The sequence below is a fragment of the Papaver somniferum genome, chromosome 1 (genome assembly GCF_003573695.1).
Source record: "Papaver somniferum cultivar HN1 chromosome 1, ASM357369v1, whole genome shotgun sequence".
NCBI classification, from domain to species: Eukaryota; Viridiplantae; Streptophyta; class Magnoliopsida; order Ranunculales; family Papaveraceae; genus Papaver; species Papaver somniferum.
Window position 1 is genome coordinate 236416605 of NC_039358.1, and position 15552 is coordinate 236432156.

The window sequence follows — 15552 nt, forward strand, 5'->3', positions numbered from 1 at the left end:
ACTGTGCAAAAGTCAACCACTAATTTGTTACCTGAGACTGAACAGCACCTGCAAAACCATGGCAACCCACATTTTCTGTGTTCAAATCAAAAAATAAAGTTGGGAAACTAAACAACAGAGTTAGCTACCCTGTTACTAAAATGATAATGACTGGAGAAAGGACCAGTACCAATCATGTTTTAGTCCAGGGATGTCCAGGTGGATGAGCCCAGACGGAGACCAAGGCCTGGACACTTGACTCAGTGCCAACCAGTCTTTAGCCATACAGTATGTACATCTTGCAAAACTGGTAAATCCAAATTTTAGACCTAAAAAAAATTCAAACAAATTTAGAGGATGAATGTAAATACTGAAGAAATATAAAGAGAACGATTCAGACAACATTGTGAAGAATGAGACCTACACCCCCACAGTAACAAGAAAAACAAGACACTAGATATTGTCTTTTAGCTAACTTTGCAACAGTCACCACTGCCTTGCACTGGTTCTTAGAAAAAAAATTCAGACATTACTTTAAGAAAAAAGAGGGTAACCTAGCTTTAACTTAAGTGATAAGAAGTTCCATGAGCAAAATAAGGGTAGTTTTTTTAACCATGTACGCCTCTCAAAACAACCTAAAGTGTAGCTACCGTAATACTCCTTATGACTTGCTACATTGCAGAGTCAACACACATCCAATGTACTATTGGGTATAGTAACCAGTTTTCCATTTTACGTGTGTACAAAATTAGAGGAGGTTAAAGGGAGATGCAAGATTCCAATGTCTAGGTGCAAAAAGTTAAGGCCACTTAGCAGTTGCAGATGGAAGGTAAAATGGATCTTTTCCGTTTTGGTAGATGCTGAATAACTGCTTTGAGTAGCTTCTGGCCAGCCTCTTGCAGTCATCGACCGCTTCAGAATCTAATGTCTCCAACTCTTTAAAAGACTTCTTGAGATCACCTTTGCAGTCCCCTTCCAATAGAAATTTGGCCAAAGTAATACACCTGTTAAGAGAAAATATCAATCTACGCCAAAAGTGTATGAATACGGAAAACCATGAAAAGATACTACTACTACTGTTAATTCTTCTCATTTCCATTTTGTACTTCGAAATAACTAAGCTCATTTTGCTGGTTGGCTTTCCAGCCCTGTACACGTGCAGCCATGAGCACCATTCACATGACACCTACAGATACGAAATCTCGGGAAGGCAGCAAATCCTTTATCTGACAATCATAGAAAAGCAACCACTAAACTTTCCTGGTCCACCCAACTTTGTTGATAACTGATATACAAAGTCCACAGTCAGTGGAGATATCGAAATTTCACATCGATGAGGGAGGTAGCGTCGACGCCAATTCAAACTACTTACAGAATCATCTAATTATATCCCACCCATTGTGTTGAGAATTTACAACCACAAGTTTGCAGCATAGGTAGAATGTGCTATATTTGGACTGGGATATGAGAAAAGGGTAAATCTATGATATGGTCCTTTCCCTTGACCTATTTTGATTCCTAAGAATAAAAATAAGTCCTCAGGTGTTGTGATATACAAGAAATAGTGCTCTAAGTACCGAGGAATTGCATCATTTGTATGATATGGCTATTTCAGATGTTAATAAAATAACCTATGAATTTTCGAAGCAGAATATGTAATAGCATAGATACCATATGAATGAAAACCAACAAGCTAACAGATTCTTGCAACATTGAACAAGCTAATGCATTGTAACTGCAAAAACAGTAACTTCATGCATTTTTAAGTATAGACAAATTGGAAATGAAAGAAAAGTGTACAGAATTATTAATATACCTGAGCATGTCACTGTCAATGACCAATCCCTTGGGAGATATTTCATCTTCGGATATTTCTTGTCGATAGAAAACACAGACAGCTTTCATGCAGAGCTCAGAATCCTCTTCAAATGAAAAGAGCATATCACCCTCAGAATTCCATTTCATTTTGTCTTTGTTCGTATTCAAATTTTTCATTGCCAACATAACCATTGAGCCACCATGAGAATCTTCAAATTCGCTAAGACTATCACCACCGTCATTTGAGTCTGAGACCATGTTCCCAAATGTCCTCTTACAAATTTGCGGATCAGCTTGAGATGATGATCCCTGTTGACATGGTCTCTCTTCCAAACAACCCCAACCCTTCCCTTCTTCAACATTCAGCACCTTCTCTTCGGTTTTCAGTTCATAAACACGAGGATCCTTGCTCCCTCCACCTCTGGTTTCAGCATTAGGTTTTCTCATGTTGTTTTTATCTCTTTGCTTTTCACCAGTTTGAGTAATTTCATTCTGCAAACCTCGCATTTCAGACTCTATCTTTTCAGAATAACTCAATTCTTGACATCTCAATATCGAAATTTCTTTTCCATTACTGGGGACTAGGCTCACCAAATTAGGTTTGCGTGACACTACACCTCTCATTGTTGAATTTTCATTTTCCATTCTCTGGACTAGACCCTCCAAATCGCAATTCTTTCTCCAAAATTCAGTGGCATTCTAATCTTTAGCAGTACTCTTTCTAGTTTCTTCTACCTCTGCTAATTTACCCTTGTTCTTCTCGAGCTCCACTTTCATCTTCTCAAGCTCTACTTTATTCTTCTCAAGCTCCTCCTTATTCTTCTTAAGCTCCATAGACAATTCAAAACAGTTACTTTTGTAAAGCTCCATGCTCTCCAACTCAATTACGGGTTCTTCAAATCCTTTTATTCTTTTGACATTTTTCATTTTTGTCTGAACTTCTGGAGAACCACCTTCTGTGATGCTATCAGCTGGATACAAAATTTTCAATTAGTTAGACAATGCAATGATTCTTAATGTTCCTTCGGGGGACTTAACAGATAAAACTATGAAATTCAAATTTCTCAATTATCAAAATTTTAAAAATACAAAAGAAACGAACAGCAACAACACGCCAAGAACAACAATATCAAAGGAAATACATTTGAAACAGGGAGTAATTTATGTAAGAGTTACTCACAGTCACAGTTGTCATTTAAAGCTGGTTCATTACTTGTTTGATCACCTTCTGTTACCATCTTCCTCCGTTTCGAGGCCCTAGTTTTTGTCAATGATTTTAATGCTGCAGTTCTTTCAACGTTTTTCTCTTTGGTCCAAAATTTGGCAGATCCACCCCCTACAATTGTATCAGCTGGATAAAAAATTCACAGTTAGTTAGACAATGCAGTCATTCTTACTCCTCTAGGGGAAATTCACTCATTAAGAGACCTTAAGGGATGAAACTATGAAATTTGACAATCAGTCATCATAAGTTAAACATTTAATCAAACGAAACTAACAACAACATCAACATCAAAACTCACAAAAACTTAGAAATGTATGTTTAGAGTTACTCACTGCTGGTGGTAGGTTTGCTCATGTTGCTTTCACCACTTTGAGTAATCTCATTCAGCAAACCCGGCACTTCAGACTCTATCATTTCAGAATAACTCAATTCTTGACATCTCAATATCGAACTTTCTTTTCCATTCCTTGGGTCTAAGCTCACCAAATTACAAACGCGTGACTCTACACATCCCATTGTTGAATTCCCAATTTCACTCTCCAAATAGGAACACTTCTTTCTCCAAAATTCAATTGCATTCTCTTCTTCAGCAGTACTCATTCTAGTTTCTTCTACCTCCGTTAATTCACCCTGGAGTTCAGTGCACTCCACTTTCTTCTTCTCAAGCTCCATAGACAGTTACTTCTTCTATAAGGCTCCACGCTCTCCAACCCAATTACAAGTTCTCGAGATCCTTCCATTGACCGAACTTTGGGAGAACCACCTTCCATAATCCTATCAGCTGGATAGAAAATTTCCAGTTAGTTAGACCATGCAATGATTCTTATTGTTCCTCTGGGGGGACTTAACAGATGAAACTATGAAATTGCTCAGTTATCATAATTTTATAAAGAAACGAACAGAAACAACACGCCAAGAACAATAACGCCAAAGGAGATACATTGAAACGGGGAGGACGTTATGTAAGAGTTACTCACAGTCACAGTTATCATTTGTAGCTGGTTGATTACTTGTTTCATCATCGAACCGGTCACATTCTGTTACCATCTTCCTCCGTTTGGAGGCCCTAGTTTCCACCACAGGTCCGCTAATTCCTGTCAATGATTTTAATTCTCCGGACATTCTTTCCACCTTTTTCCTCTTTGCACCAATTTTGGCAGAACCAGCACCGACAATTCTAAAATTCTTAGTATCTCCATATCATTCCATCATTTTTAGTATCATCGTCAGCACCGGAACTACTCTTCATCCTAAAATTCTTGCATCTCCATATCATTCCATCATTTCTACAACAACGCTCTTCATCTGGAGGTAGTATGGAACTCTGCTTCTTCGCCTTCTTCTTCTTCTTGGTCAGATCTGGAGTGTCAGACCCAAGAAGATCAAGTTGATTCTTCTTTAGAATCGAGGGAATGTTTCTCAGAAAATCAATGTGAAACTTGTAATGTTTATCGCACAATTATAGATGATTATCACCACTCAAAATCTTGCATCTGTTTCCTCTGTATCTGCAAGGCTGTTGTTGTTCAGCAGCAGGCAGCAGCAGCTATTTTTCGAGTCTTCATGATGCCCTAAAAATGGAAGACAGAAATTTGGGGAAAAACTATTACGAAGCTTCAAAGGTAAAGTAGATCAAGTATGAATGAGGTTTACCTACTTTTACCATTTTAACCTCGGGTTCACTAACTCCACTTTCTAGTTACTTTTTATCCCTTTTCATTAATCATTAAAGACGACAGGAGTAATGTGAAAAAATATCTTACAGCCCATTAGATAAACTGTTTTTCCTTCCATAAGATATTTTCTTCTTCTATGGCAAAATACATTTCTTTTTTCAGCTTGTTAAATTTTATCTAGGTAATTTTTTTTTTAATTACAACTATGATTTATAAAGAAGATACCATGATCCAACGATCATGATCTGCTATTTGTCATGTATGTAACCGCTAATATTGGTTTTCCTTTACAGGACCGTGCAGAGAATTTGTGGAAAATCTTATCATGCACAAGCAACTAAATTTAAATTTTCGGAACAATGTAGGATTACAGGACCGTGGAGAGAGTTTGTGACAAATCTTATAGCGTCCAAGTACTTTTCTAAGGTAAAAGCAAACATTAGAGGAATCATGCTAGGGTTATTCCACTAACTATAGAAAATTAAGTCCACAGAACCTAAGAAGTTAATAGAGTTTTATTCCTGAAGCAAAGTACAACAACAGGGTAAGAAAGAAAACAACATATGCAAGTCTGAGTTCTACTGGTTTGCCTTCTCTCCGGAATCCAATTTAGTGCTTTCTTCACCTCCACCAGACCACTACCACCTCTACAATAGATGAATATCTACTCAAAAAAAAAAAAAAAAAGTTAGGTGCAAGAGCTTAGGCGCATTGTCAGACCCCAAATACTAAACCTTCTTAGCTAACAATAATATAACCTAAACCTAAAGTAACAGAATCTAGATCTTCACAAAAGGCTCAATCATTATTCGTAGACCGAAGTCACCGAATAATAACCATATCCAGTCATGAACCTAGAATTTCTACCTAAGTCAAGATCATAGTAACCCAGTCATACTACTAAGACTGCACAATCAAGTATAATATGCACATGAGTGACTTCCCCAAATAAAATAGTATATATAATAATCAACCGGGGTAAAGCCGGACTACTATCTTAAGACAATAAAATGTAATAATGATAAATCGGGGTAAATCCGGACTACTAGGTAATATTCGAACAACGTAGCATTACGCTACTAAAACTTAGCCAAGAGCTATGGGGAAACACAGACACTCTTCGCGGGGAACCACCCAACGCATATTACACAACATACCCATTGAATTACAAACAATATGCTTACCGAAATTAAAGACTCATCATTCTCGCAGATAAAGCAAAATTAATGATTACAAGAAGGTTACAGAGTTCCCACCTGATTCGATGACAAGCCACGCCTACCTTGCATTCTTCAATCCACTGGTTCATCCTTCGAATCGATCGTTGTCAATATAGTGTAACTATTAATCACACAAGCACTCTAAGAATTTAGCCAACAGGCTCACCCAAATATAACAATATAATTTCATACATTTCTCTAGTTATAGGCTAAGAGAAATAATTAATGACTCTAGTTCTATTAATGGTTCTATAAACTGGTAATAAGTAATTTTGGTAAAAACAATATCTACTAATCCAATTAGGGTCACATTGGGTATCATCGGAAAGCCCTCGAAAACCTCTACAACTTTGCAGAAGGAACCGAAAGCTAATTCGGACCACAAATGGTCCAAAAACCCAAAATACTATTTCTGGCCTAAGTCCAAGTTCAATGGGCTTGATCCGGACCGTCCCACCAATCCGGCCCGTTAACCCCGTCAAGTCCTTAGTGGTCTGACTCGGTCTGACTTCCTAGTTAACCAATCCAACTCACTGACTCACCGAGTTGAGTCAGTCATTGTAACAAACACTTGAAAGACATATTTCGTACTTGTACACAGCACAAGAGTCAAAGTTTCGGGCTCTGTAGATTTCTCAACCTTCATTCAAATTGAGTAGTTGTTGGCTCTTTGGAAAGAATACAATCTCCTATACAACATTTGAGTACAGATTATTTTCTAGTTCTGTTTCCATCCTATCAAGAAATGCTCCTACTTATGGTTATACGTGACTGATTGCACAGAAATACAGTTTCGTCGAGTAGTTTTCAAGCATCCATAACTCAGTCGTTACTTGACCAAATAGAACAAACTTTATATCTACAGATTTAACACCTGGTGTAATACAATTTCCATTCATATAGGTAAGTCTAAAAAGTCTCTAAGTCATACAAATAAGTGTAGAGATATGAGGCAGAGAGTATAAATTAGTTCACATAAAATCATGATTTGCATTAAATAACAACATAGTTGATTCTACTCTGTTTGTATTGCTAACACACACCCAAATCCTTATAATCATCATGGAATTGATTATTAATTACCTTAATTCGTTACCAAGTTCACCATCAAGATCATCACATCATTATTTCATCATGAACACCATCCCTTCTTTAACATACTATCCATACTTGTTATCAAAACTATGATTCTTGTTCAACCTTCACTATAAGTTTCCTTTAAATTCTCCTTGTCTTCAGCATCATTCACCAACTCTAAACCTCTTGCAAAAACTCTCCACTCGTCACTTCCCTTTTCTCTGTATTACTAACACTAACTAACTTCATCAACTTTCTAAACTTCCAAAATATATCATGTATACTTATTTAGTCGACTCTTACTTTACTAATAAAAACATTTTCTACCCTTTCTCTCATACCAGACACCAGCAGGTACACCTATCAAGGTATAAAGTTTTTCTTAATACGTTTCCTTTCCTCCTAGTTATAGGCAGGTACTTAAGAGGAGGATAATTCCTTGCATGAAATGATGAACTCTTAAATTTAAATCTATATTTTATTATTGTTACACCATGTATACACCTTTACTATTGCTAACTCATTAAATGTAGCTAAGGGATGACTGCTTGCTAATCTAAGGTCCACTTTAAAGTCAGGGTCAAAGTCGACAGAGTCAAATGGTCAACGTCGCGGTCAAGGTCAACTCAGTTTGACTATTTTCTATTCCAATTTCCGAGTGCGATATCTTCCTCATCTGGTGTTCGTTTGATGCGTTCGAGTAGTCCATTTTGCATAATTTTTAGAGATATATCTAATGGTACTAATTTCATTTCCAAATTATTATTAGATTATTTTTATTAATTCTTGCTCATATTTAGTTGATCGGGTCATTATCGACTAAATCGTCTCTTGACTGATCTAATAGGGTTGACGTGTTTGAGGGTCCTTACACGCATTTATTTGATTTAAAGTCAATTCCAGATATCCATCACATTAATCTGCGCAAATGCAATGTCATTGTAAAGATATCAAGGAATATGATGTCTCATTCATTTTATTTTTATTTGTCACGAACGGGGTGTATTTTCCCAGAATAAGTGATTTGTGAAAAGCGACTAGCAGGTTTTTAATGTTTGTTTCCCTATAAATTGAGTCATTTGAATGTTTTGGGAAGCTTAGCTCAAAGGTAGTAATATATATAGTATGTAGTCCTTGAAATAAGCTAAGGATACGTTTAACATACGAGTACATCAACAATTTGATAAATGAGATCAACAATTTGTTTCCCTATAAATTGAAATATTATAGCAGCAATTAACAATTGTGATAAATTTCAAAATGGAACTCATGAGAGATAATCTGAGGGAAATTGCACTAAATGATTTAGATCAGAGTTATTAAATGAAAATTCTTTCTTAAAACACAAAGTTTCTATTTTTTTTTTATCGGTTTAAATATATTGAGATGATTTGGGAAACAAACAATATTTATCTAAATTGCAATTCAATATTTTTACCAATTTTTACAAGTTACAGAACAAGAACAAAATTAGAGGAATTATATCCACCACAATAGTTTTGCTAAACATGCCTATAGAAACAAGGCTACATATTCCTAGCTCTCTTGTTTACCAAGAATGCAAGCCATACCCAATTTAACCATAACTGACCATTTCTAAACTCTGCAATATAGATAAAATAGTGATATCGGTATCCTACCTATCATCATAATTAGGGTGCCCGTACGAAATTGCAAAAAAAAAAAAAAAAATACCAAAGTTAACCGACAAAAACGTCCTAATTGTTTAGTACATCGTTCTCATTGTCATGTCTCATTCATAATTTTTGTTGGCGAGCGTCCTAAATGAATCATGAGTGTAGTTGCAGGAAATCCTACAACCACACCCATAGTAAAATCTATAGAACAATCTAGGTAATCATCATAAGAATCATAATAACTTTCATTAAGATCTTCGAACCATATACAAAGTTATGAAAAAATCCTAACTTGGGAAGTAAATAATCTTTCTCGCTCCTAAATATCTTGTCTAAACTCTCAAAAAGATCTATGCTCAATACAAGGTCGCTCGGCTCCTTATATAGGAGTTTACATAGTGGATGACAGCTAATAAATCCCCTAATTTCGGATCTGATGTACGTCAATGTTGCGCAGACCTTACTATTGACGCACAGTTTCTTTACCACTGCACGACTCTTCACACTTTACTCGTGATTCAGATGACGTCATCTGATGCGTCATTCTCGATATGTTATACGCGTTTATGTTCGCTTGCTCCCCATGGAGTTATCTCGCATACATAACATGGTGTGCGGTATTTTGTATCCACATTTTGCCTCTTCTCATATCGTTCTTCTGTTATAGAGAGCGTTATGAGAATCTTCCTTTTGTTATTCTGCCGCACTAGTTCATCTCTTCGTATTTTCTTCAGCCGACAAACTTCCGTGATTTATGTTTCATAGTCTACAAGTATTGACTTTTCCCCTTTTAGCCGACACGTCTCGATTTAACCAACAACCTTTCTTCTCTATTTAACGGTTAGAGTGAGGAGAGACAATTTTTCTTTTCTTTTTTTGATCTTCATTTTCTCTGCAAAGTTTCATCTCATTTTTCCCTGCAAATTCTTATCTTCATCTTCCCGAAGTCCTCTTTCATATATATCGTCCTTCTCTGATTTTATGGATTCCCATTCAAGGTTCATGTACTCTGTTAACACTGCTATTTTGTTTTTCCTTCTTTTAAATTTTTGATTGCCATTGTTGATCTGTCAATGTTCTTATTCCCATACTGGTTATGTTGCAGCAAAAGTTCCTCCTCCACTGGTAGTCTTCGTGTTACAGTTGCAAACCCTAGATCTGTTTTGGGTTCCAAAAATGATGAAGCTCTCAATAGGAAGCCTTCGCATCAAAAGGTAGTAAGAAATATCTTCTTTTCTTTTAAACAATATTGTTGCCTTTGTTTCTTATCTGCGTTGTTCTGCGAAGGATACCGAGTGCGAGATTGTTCGCGAGAAGAAGAAATTAAGAGGGTTCGCAAAGCTCCTACAGTCAACACTTCTCTTTCCATTCCAGCGCTCGACTATCAACCACATTCTCAACAACGGGTTCCTTCCGATGATGTTGCTAGTATTCTTGCGAGAGATGTCGTTATTCAAGCAGACGTGGATGCTTCCTCTCTTTCGATAGATGTTAACCCTCATGAAGATATTGTTGTCTGGCCTCATTTCCCTTGGTTGTCACCACTCTTCCAAAGGAAAATCTCGCTCTCAAGGAAGCTACCTTGGTTGATAATTCCACTATCTTTTCTTCTGAGAATGTATCCGCGCCAGTGGTGGATAAGACTGTTTCTACTTTTGTGAATGTTCCTTAATATTCTCGCATCCACGGAGAATATTATCGTTCCCGTTTTAAAGGATATTGCCTCTTTTGCATCTGCTCCTTCTTTTTCTAAGGTCATTTCTCCCTTTTTGGAGTTTGCCTCTGCTGATAAGGATTTTTTGAAGGGAGTAAATTCTGCTTCTCAATATTTGTCAGATATCGTCAGTGCTGCTCACTTATCTATTAATGATCTTGTTAAGCTTCGCGTTTGTGATGTTTTATCCAAGTTGTTATGCGATTCTCCATCAGAGCAGATCAAATAGGAATGAGATCTTATTGCAGCTTGATCCTAGCGTCCATCTTGCTCTCGACCTCTTGGTATATACTCTTTTGCTTAGTCTTTTCTATTCATACTACTTTATCATATTTTTATTCTTACTTTATTTCTTCTTTAGGAATCTCGTCGCCGCATAGTCCAAGCTGAAGGATTTTCTGAATCTTGCAATACCATTCTGGAACTTTCTCACCAGAACACCAAATTAAAGGAGGATCTTGGTAAATTAGAACGTGAGCTCCAAGATGCAACCCTTGATTGCGAAAATCTTCGCAACAAGAATCAAGAACTCAGAGGTATGTTTACCTCTATCTTGTCAATTATTTAAGGGGAGCTTTTATTTTGTGTGTTTATCCCTTCTTTGTCTACCTTATCAATTGTTTAAGAGATGCATGTATTTATATCTTGAGTATCTTCGTGCGTTTGTTAAGACTTAAATCAGACGCGTGTTATGGAGAAATTTAATTATCAGTATGCTGCTGAAGATGCTCGTGCGGACAATGAGAAATTGCAGAATCAAATAGATCAATTATTTAATAATCATTCATATTCGCTTGATCATATTGAGAATCTGAAAAATGAGAATCTTTGCTTATCTAATCAGAATGAATTTCTGGATCTCCAAGTATCATATCTGTCTCGAATGTTGTATAGTGTTGATTTAAGATATCAAACTTTATCAGATGAGAATCAGGTTTTGGCCGCAGAGAGGCGGTCTTCTTTAAAGAAAGAGGTGATGTTTTCGCGTCAATATCTTATTCTCCAGAAGATTTGTGACGATCAAGAAGAGTCCCTTTGCGTGCTAAGAAATCATCATGATGAGTACACGAAGAAATTATCTTTGGATAAGGAGAAGATTATTCAGAGCAAGATAAATTTAACTGTGAAGATGAATGTACTTCGAGAAGAATATACACAACTAGAGGGGTATCACGATATTTTTATGAAGGAAAAGTCTTCTCTTTCTCAAGATGAAAAGAAAATTCGCTCTCGTCTTCAAGGTTTGATCGGTGATGATTTTGATACGGTTATAGAAAATATGAAAACTAGTAGTCTCGCCCTATCTCAATACCTCATCTCTCAAAGGGAAGGTAGTCATATTAAGAGAGTGAGATTAGGATTTCCTTGTGTTCAAGAACTTGTATTTTGTTTCCTTAGAATTCATCAATAAAAATTTCTTGGTTCATATTACTTTATCATGTCTTAGATCTTGATTATTTTTCTTTCTAGGTGTACTACTGGAAATCCAGTAGTTACAATGAGTTCTTATTTAATCCTTAAAATCAAATAAATGACAGCGATCACAATGACAAGGGAAATGTTAGATTAAGATTGATTCTGTGGTGGAGGTAAGAATATTTTTATCAATACGTTAAGAGTGGTTAGGTACATCAAAAAAATATTTGAGTTATCTGCCAGATGATTCCACATACTCTGCAACTTTTAATATTTTCCAATGGGAAGATTCTGCTGTTTTACCAACCAAAAAATTAAAAAAAGATTCTGGTATTGTTAAATATAGTATTCCACACTATACTACTTTTGGACGACAAACAACAAATACAGCGAGGGGGTAGATAAATGTCGCCTGCCTGCACTCCCCTTAGCATTTCTTTTTCCTCTTAAAAGTTTACAACAGACCAATAATTATCCAAACTAGACTCATCGGCTTTAGCTAGACCTAATAAGTTATCCATTGTCGAGACACACACAATTCATAGTCTCAAATACGCAAAAACCATGTCTATAGAGCTAGGAGTTCCAGCTGAAAGTGAATCCTTAGAATCAAGATTTTGCAGGATCATTGAATGTCAAACACAAACTCAGCATTCCTTTCTCGTTCAGTATCAAACCCAAAATCAGCGTCAACTAGAGATGTACCAAGCACAAAATCAGCGTCAATTAGGGGAATTAACTAGTAGTATAACCAAACTTATGCAAACACTAGACAAAAATTCTAAATTTGTAGAAAAAGTTGACATCATTGATGATGATGATCTAGGTAATCTTGAACTATTTAGGGAACAGAATTTGGCTATCCTCCCACAATCAGATTGCGAAGAAGGTATGGATACGTACTTAAAAACTAATCTGTTGTTGGTTCTGTATATATGACTGGCACATCAATCTTCCGTTTAACTGATGATTATCTTAATTCGCTTTACTCGGTATTGTTGTTCGTTTGATTACTCCTCTTTTTTCTACTGCAGATGAAGCTACACTTGAGTCAAGTGAAGAGGAACCTGATCATCAAGATAGATACATCGACAACAAAAGTACCCAGGAGGATATAGAAGAAGACATTATGAATGAGGTCCTACATCCACTGTTAACACCACAACTGTCTACTGTAAGCGACTCCACTGGAATTTCCAAAATGGGTTCCCCCAATCTTCAGCCAAATTCTAGTGAGTTCAGTACTTTACTATTTTTATTTTAAAGTCCATTATGAGCTCAGTTGACCGTCAATTATTCATGATCACGGTATCATATATACCCCGTTCTCACCCATCTATGTTCCGTTTTAATTTTCATTTTAAAATTGCAAATTAAATTATTCTATGACTTCGAGTAGATTTATTTGTTGTTTTATATGGCTTTGAAGGTACTCATGTTGCTCTAAGTAAATACTTGCCGCTTTACAGAGCAGCAGAAACAGGAAATTGGACAAGAGCTAAAGAGTTGTTCGAAAAAGATCCAGGATCATTAAGTGCAGTAATCACAACTGAGTCGGATACTGCTCTACTTGTAGCTGTAGATAAAAAGAAGTGGATATTTTCGGAGGAACTTATAAAGCTCATGCCACCTGAACCACTTGAATTGCAGGAAAGTGTATTCGGCAGTACAGCACTTCACATTGCAGCTAGAGAAGGAAATAAGAAAATTGCTGAGGCTATAGTGAATAAAAATCCCAATGTGACACAAATACGTAACAAACAGGATGAAGTACCACTCTGTACAGCTACACTATCTGCCTCGCGTGGACAAAAAGAGATAATCGAGTATCTTTGCTGTGTTACCAGAGACGAGGAACCAAGTCCCTTTTCTGGTCCTGAGGGTGCTTCATTGCTGTGTGATTTAATAAAAGCCAATTTCTACGGTAGGTACAAAAACCTCATGGGGATTTATCAACTACCTTCCATACTTCACCAGATGATCAGAGATTGTTTTTTGTTATTTACAATTTATTGTTACTTCTTTTTTATGTAGATATTGCATTGTTTCTCTTCAGAAGATATCCCAAATTGGTTATCGAAAAAACAAAGAACCTTCAGATTTTGCCATTAGAAGCGGTTGCTAAAAGGCCATTTGCTTTTAGAAGTGGGAGTAAACTAAAGTTTTGGCAACGCAGCATATACTCATGTTAGTATATCCATCACTCCTATAATCTATTTCTGTTGTTGATGCTTGGTTGATGTTTTTAAAATTAAAATATATGGAAACTCTTATGTCTGCATTGATTATAATAGTGATTCAAGTAGACATGAGTATTCCAAGTCGGTATGGAACCATGGGAGACGTGGAGAATCCGTCCGAGTGCTTAATGGTCGATGGAGGAATTTTTGCTGAGTTTTTGACCAACATCCATAACCACTTAATAACTCGAGGTTTGATGACATTTTGTTTGGTGATAGTAGACGTTCATTGTTGTAAATTGCTCTCATTTTATTTATATTCTATTTTGCAGTCCCTTGTATCAAAGAATTATATGCACAGAAGTTGGTACACGAAGAAGCAGCCACGTTGGTTAAAGATATGATTGCACAGCTGAAGCGAATGACAACCAAAACTCAAGCATTAAGCTTCTTTGAAAATTCCTCCATCTTGAAGACTGCTATAAAGGATGGAACAACTGAAATAGTGGAGGAATGCCTGTTCAGATTTCCCGATTTAATGTGGATTCAAACAAATAATCAAACATTGATACAAATTGCAATTGAGGAACGAAATGAAAAGATTTTAAATCTCATATGTGAAACTAGTGATGAGGATGATAAGAATGAACTTCTTTCCAGAGGAGACACACATGGTAACGGAGTCTTGCATTTTGCTGCCAAGTTAGCGTCTTCTACTCAACTTAGTTTTATCTCTGGTGCAGCTTTTCAGATGCAAAGAGAGATGCAGTTTTTTAAGGTATGCCTTCAGGAAGGTTTTTAAATTGGGGGATGGTCTCCTTAATGCTAGCTTTGATGTCCTTATATATTCATTTTTGCTGGCTGAAATTTTCCAAAGCATGAGCTTGGCTGCTTGTTCTTAAGAATAACTCATCTCCTTACGTTCAGGGGATGGAAAAAATGGTAGGAAAGACTAACAGGCTGGTGAGAAATAAAGATGGAAATACAGCTCAATACTTGTTTACCAAGGAACATGATAAATTGAGGAAGGATGGAGAAGAATGGATGAAAGGCACCTCTAGTTCATGCATGGTGGTAGCTGCTCTTATTGCGACAGTTGTGTTTGCTGCAGCATTTACAGTACCTGGTGGAAATTTTAGTGATGGCAGTGATAGTAACAAAGGCATCCCAATTTTCTTAAATAATATTCCGTTCTTGGTGTTTGCTGTAGCAGATGCCTTAGCTCTCTTTTCTTCTATCACATCAGTTCTTATGTTCTTGGCCATATTAACTTCACGCTACGCAGAAGAGGATTTTCTAACTTCTTTGCCCACAAAGTTGATAATCGGTCTTGGAACTCTTTTCTTCTCTATAGCGGCAACCATGGTAGCTTTCGGTGCAACGCTAAGCATCGTCCTCGGGCATAAATTAGCATGGATTCTTATACCTATAACTTTATTTGGTTGCGTTCCGGTGACCTTGTTCGCCTTGTTACAATCTCCATTGCTTGTTGAAATGGTTAGTTCTACATATTGGCCTAGCACCTTTCGTAATCAATGAAAAGATTGTGTGTAGTTATCAAGAAATTCAGGGGTTTTTGCTATGTGCTAGGAAGCACCCGGAGCTACGCA

The 15552-nt window shown here is 36.6% G+C and overlaps 2 protein-coding genes across 2 annotated transcripts; one reads left to right on the forward strand and one right to left on the reverse strand.

Annotated features, from left to right (window-relative positions):
- Nucleotides 1-524: 524 nt before the first annotated feature.
- On the reverse strand, nucleotides 525-3599 carry LOC113338818. The gene is made up of 4 exons (XM_026584208.1): nucleotides 3355-3599; nucleotides 2978-3148; nucleotides 1796-2768; nucleotides 525-983 (listed from the first exon to the last, which is right to left on the reverse strand). The coding sequence occupies exons 1-3, from the start codon at nucleotides 3536-3538 to the stop codon at nucleotides 2497-2499; spliced, it is 627 nt and encodes a 208-aa protein (XP_026439993.1). The 5' UTR covers nucleotides 3539-3599; the 3' UTR covers nucleotides 525-983; nucleotides 1796-2496.
- A 10840-nt stretch (nucleotides 3600-14439) lies between these two features.
- LOC113338825 (ankyrin repeat-containing protein ITN1-like) lies at nucleotides 14440-15552 on the forward strand. Its single transcript, XM_026584219.1, has 2 exons — nucleotides 14440-14720; nucleotides 14870-15552. Exons 1-2 carry the CDS (start codon nucleotides 14481-14483, stop codon nucleotides 15479-15481), a joined length of 852 nt encoding a protein of 283 aa, XP_026440004.1. The 5' UTR covers nucleotides 14440-14480; the 3' UTR covers nucleotides 15482-15552.